Source organism: Halyomorpha halys, unplaced genomic scaffold (assembly GCF_000696795.3).
Source record: "Halyomorpha halys isolate HHAL.00 unplaced genomic scaffold, Hhal_1.1 Scaffold2.1, whole genome shotgun sequence".
Taxonomy (NCBI): Eukaryota; Metazoa; Arthropoda; class Insecta; order Hemiptera; family Pentatomidae; genus Halyomorpha; species Halyomorpha halys.
This window is the reverse complement of record NW_027111560.1, coordinates 1,067,267-1,072,314: the sequence shown is the minus strand read 5'-3', so window position 1 is coordinate 1,072,314 and position 5,048 is coordinate 1,067,267. Positions and strand designations below refer to the sequence as shown.

At 29.5% G+C, this 5,048-nt stretch overlaps 1 protein-coding gene across 5 annotated transcripts in view; it reads right to left on the bottom strand.

Annotated features, from left to right (window-relative positions):
- LOC106680582 (NFX1-type zinc finger-containing protein 1) overlaps nucleotides 1-5,048 on the bottom strand; it is a 44,008-nt gene that overhangs the window by 6,231 nt on the left and 32,729 nt on the right. For 4 of the 5 annotated variants that reach the window (XM_014420421.2, XM_067049604.1, XM_014420736.2 and 1 more), the window contains 4 exons: nucleotides 3,616-3,786; nucleotides 2,776-2,946; nucleotides 2,152-2,319; nucleotides 727-897 (listed from right to left, as the gene is read on the bottom strand). In XM_014420421.2, coding sequence (XP_014275907.1) covers nucleotides 727-897; nucleotides 2,152-2,319; nucleotides 2,776-2,946; nucleotides 3,616-3,786 — 681 coding nt within the window. The remainder of the gene's footprint in view (nucleotides 1-726; nucleotides 898-2,151; nucleotides 2,320-2,775; nucleotides 2,947-3,615; nucleotides 3,787-5,048) is intronic. The other variant, XM_014420809.2, reaches the window with a different exon arrangement.

Here is a 5,048-nt window from a genome sequence, read left to right as displayed (position 1 = left end):
AAAAAAAAATGAATATACCACTAATCTAAATAATTTTCATATTAATTTTGGGTTTTAATTACATGTTTTTTTCTATATTGATTTTATACATCAATGTTAACTTCTCTTAACATTGTACTTTTTGGAGGTGGGATCCACTTAGATGAAAAGTAATTAATAGTTTTAAAAGCCAAAAGGTCAGGGATTTTTTATAATTTAGTTCCCAAGTGTCAATAGATTAATTTGTAATAAATTAGGTAAAAAAAAAAAATAATGGTTCTATTTTCAAAAATAAAGTATGTAGCAGGTCAGTTTTAATATCAAGGGAAAAGTTATTTTTGGTATTTAGTCCCCTTTACTATTTAATGATATTTTAGTTTATTCTATTCTCACTCTAAGGAGAGGTTCGTCAACAGCTATTTCAGTAAAAAAAAAAAGTATTGTTCAATCAATATCCCAAACATATATTATAAGAAACCCCATTGATATCCCAGACCAACCTCCTGAAGTAAATTTTTAAACTAAATATTACCTAATATCTTTCCATGATATAAATGAAGCAAAAAAAGCTTTGCTGTATAAATTATTCTGATCACTAATATCAAAATTTTAACAAACATTAAATTACAAATAATCAAAATACTTATAATAATTTTTCTAGAACTCAAAATTATTTACAGCCCCATATACTACTAGTCAATATAGACCTCTTCTTTATATCCCCAATCTATCTGTTAAATAGTATACCTCGAACAAGGTTCATTGCAAACGTAGGCGGCGATATGTTCTTCCTTATTGGTACAGCATTTCATCTTTGATAAATGACCGCAAGGTAAAATTAGATCTACATCTTCATAACAAAGCCCACATTCTTCGTTGCACTTTTTCTTACATTGATGTAGGTTCTGTTTGCAGAATCTGTAAAATTAAAAAATTTTATTTTTCACCATTAATTATTATTAATTACATAAAAAAAAAAAAAAAAAAGGAATTTTGGGTACAAGCTATGAAAATCCTCCTGGACAAACCCACCCCACTAAAATCCCCAGGTAGCAACTGTCCTATATCACTTTCAAAATATTAGTTTAAAATGAGAAGAGGAGACGACTTTAAGATAGTTAAATTGAGAAATATTTAAAAAGTCTCTGAATTTGGAAAACTGAGTGAAATTTGACAACACATAATAATTTAAATTTACTTTGTTCATTTTTATATAAATTTTCACACATTTTAAATCTTTTTTAGCCATGTCTTAGTTTACTTTTATTTCATGTTATCTATTCTCCTACTTAGTTACATTATTTTAGCTGTTTGTATCTTTTTTAGCCCTGATGAAGAAGCCCTGCAAAGTGGATAAATTAATAGTTTATTTTATATTTGAGTTATTTGGACCGCACCTGGGCCATCTCTCATTTATACATGACATACAGTCAATCAGCGATCTTCCAGTAAAAACATTTAATTTATGTTTTTTAATAATTTTATTTTAATTCAGTAATTCCCTTACACATTACACTAACTTAAGCTTCTTTGAACCTGTCAGTGACTCTAATGCCTGCTTAAACTCTCTCGCCAATGTAAATGTGACTTTGGTGACTCTAAGGTAGACTGGGTATCTGAAATGATGGTGACACCTGCCCAAAACAACCAATTTGTTGAACTTTTACAGAATAATGTTTTTTGTTTTTTTTCGGCCAAGACTCCCGCTGGAGTCCTATACTGCATAGAGTAATGTTGATATGTATATTAATACATAATCAAGCAAAATCTATTATAGCTACCTCCACCATTTTGGTAAAAGTGATCATGAGGAATGAGTGGTTGGAATTTATAGAAGAAAAGTGGAAATTTGGCTTCAGCCAATTATGGTTTGTGGATGAATTCCTCAAAAGGTACAAGAAGGGATTGGAAGTTAGGATAGTAGGTTAGAAGAATATTAGCTAGATTTCATGAGATGTTTTTATCAATTTTTTTTCTATTAACAATTCAATTTCATTTTTTTTTTCAATTTTAAACTGAATATGCCAGTTATCTCTTTACTCTACTCCATCAAATCAATTTGACAGTACTGGAATTTTTCATATGTTGATAAAAAGGAGAAAAAACTGTTTATTGAAATAAGAAAAAATCCCTCATTCTCAATGACATAATAATGACAACTAAAAAGAATACCTTAAACAAGATTCATTGCAGATATCAACAGTGTATTTTTCATTAATGGCATAGCATTTTATCTGAGATGGATGACCACACGGTTGAGTAACGGCAACAACTTCATTACATTTTCCACATTCTTCATGACACCTCTTATTACATTTATGAAGATCTTGTTCACAGAATCTGAAAAATAAATTTCTATATAATAATGCCCAAACCTTTATAAATGTTAAAAGCGGATCTAAAACAGGATAATATTTCGGAAAGTCTGAGTTACTTCGAGAATTATGGTTCACTGATGGGTCAATGGTAGAAGCAACTAGAAATGTTGGTGCTGAATAGCACTGTGAAATATTATAGATGGGTTGCCCTGAGAAAAAAGTTGCTAAAACATATGATGAGAGGGCTAAAAACAATTTTTGCCAAAATAGTCATATTTGTTGATCAACATAAAGCTATAATAAAAGGAAAATCTAGAGAAATGGCATTTGAATTGTGAAATTTCTGATAGTGAAACCAATAGGGCCGAACCATTGTCAAATTCTGTGACTCTGGTGTAATGGATAAAACTTCATACAATGCAGAAAAAACCTTTAAGTTATCTTCAAAAAGAAAAACAATGATAACTTATATGGATACCTTAAACAAAGTTCATTGCAAACAAAGGCAGCGATGTGTTCTTCTTCATCCACACAGCATTTCTTCTTCGACGAATGACCACATGGTAGAATTACATCAACATCTTCGTTACACTTTCCACATTCTTCATAACACTTTTTAATACATTTATGAAGACCTTGTTCACAGAATCTGAAGATTAAAAATTGCTATTATCATATCTGTAATTATTTGGGAAAGAATTTTATAGAAGAATTTATGGGACAAAGGCAATTAGCCGGCATTTAAGAATTTTAAAGGAAAAAAATGAAGCTGTTTGTAGGAATCCTTGAAAATGACCTAAGTGGTCGAAACGTCGGAAGTTTAAAAAAGAATAAAGTTGAGAGAAAAAGGATCAAAATTGTTTAAAGAAATTTTTATAGTTTTTAAAATGAAATTCTTAGCAAAAATATTCACAACAGTTTTCTAAAAAGTAACCAAAATATAGAGTTTAATCAATTTTTTCACTTTATTAACTAATATAGTACAATGGTATAATATACTACTATTAAAATATATTACAATAATATACTAAAATATTTATACAATCATTTTTCCACATTTTTAAACAATCTTTTTCATATTAAGACAAATTGAATGCTCCTATAAGGTTATGTATTAGATATAATACATTAAATGATAATTTTCAACCACAAGTTACCAAATAAAAGCAAAAAAAATTCTTAACAATAATCATAAATAGGTTTGATACCTTGAACAAGGTTGGCTAGAAATATAGGTTGTGTGTTTTTCCAGCAATAAATGACACTTAAGTTTAAATATATTTCCACATATTAGAGGTAGACAGGCTTTGAGTCATACCTTAAACAAAGTTCATTGCAAACAAAGGCAGCGATGTGTTCTTCTTCATCAACATAGCATTTCTTCTTTGACAAATGACCACACGGTAGAATTGCATCAACATCTTCATTACACTTTCCACATTCTTCATAACACTTTTTGATACATTTATGAAGACCTTGTTCACAGAATCTGAAAAATAATTGTATTTGTTTTATTACCCAATTAAACACACAAGAAAGATAATGATAATGCAAATAAAGATAACACATGTAAATACTTTGATTGAACAAATTAATAACCATGTTATACATTGGAATATTCTTAAATGTACTATTAGAATCATTAAATATTACAATAGAATTATCTGATCCACTAAAAGCTAAGTTCTTACACAGGTCATCTCTCGGTAGCATTTAACAGCCCCAGAGAGATAAATTAGGGCAACTCGATTGGCCGAAGTATAAACCACTAGCAGAACGGCCCCTTCCTGTTCCAATAATCCACTGGCGTAAGCCAACCAAATCTACAACCTTAATTGGAAGCCTCACCCACCTTATAATGCCAAAAGGCAATCCAAGGTATCCTTGTAGCCAGCTGTACATATGGCACACCTACATGGTACATATGCACGTACTAATTACTAATTTAAATCTTATAGGAGGGTACGAAAAAAAAAAAAAAAGGCCGAAGTATGGATTTCCCCTTCAGGGAATTATCTTCCTTGGAAGGCAGAGATAATAGTTTAATAATAATAATACACATAGTGGCTCACTACATTCTAATGCTATTTTTTGAAATATAAGAAGATGGTCAGGGTTGCGCTCAAAAGAGAAACAAAAATAGTTTACAAATATTTATTTTCCGATGTTTCGCCCCACTTTCCAGGGCTTCATCAGGGCTAAAAAGATACAAAATGATACAATGATAAGAATAAAAATACAAAGATAAGAATAAAAACAAGTAACAATGGCAAGAGTAAAATTTCTTTATAAAAATACGTAAAATATAAAGCTAAAAAAGTACAAGACAAAAAGCTAAAAAAGTACAAGTATAAGACGTATTTGAAATTGAAATAAAGCCGTTAAACAGTTTGCTGGCTACCTCCTCCCCACTCCTCCACGCTTCCGCTTCATTGTTTCTTTCTGTTCAACCGATTGCTTTGAACAGATAGGTTGTCCTGACTTGTTCTTTGCTCATTTATTATTTTTTTTATATCATTATTATTATTTATTTATTTATTTTATTTTTATTATTCTTTCATGACGTTTATTTTATCTCTATAATTTTTTTTTTTCCTTCCCCGTATTGTTTTTGTTTTATGTGTATCTCCTGTACTTTTTTAGCTTTATATTTTATGTATTTTTATAAAGAAATTTTACTCTTGCCATTGTTACTTGTTTTTATTCTTATCATTGTATCTTATCTTTGTATTTTTATTCTTATCATTGTAT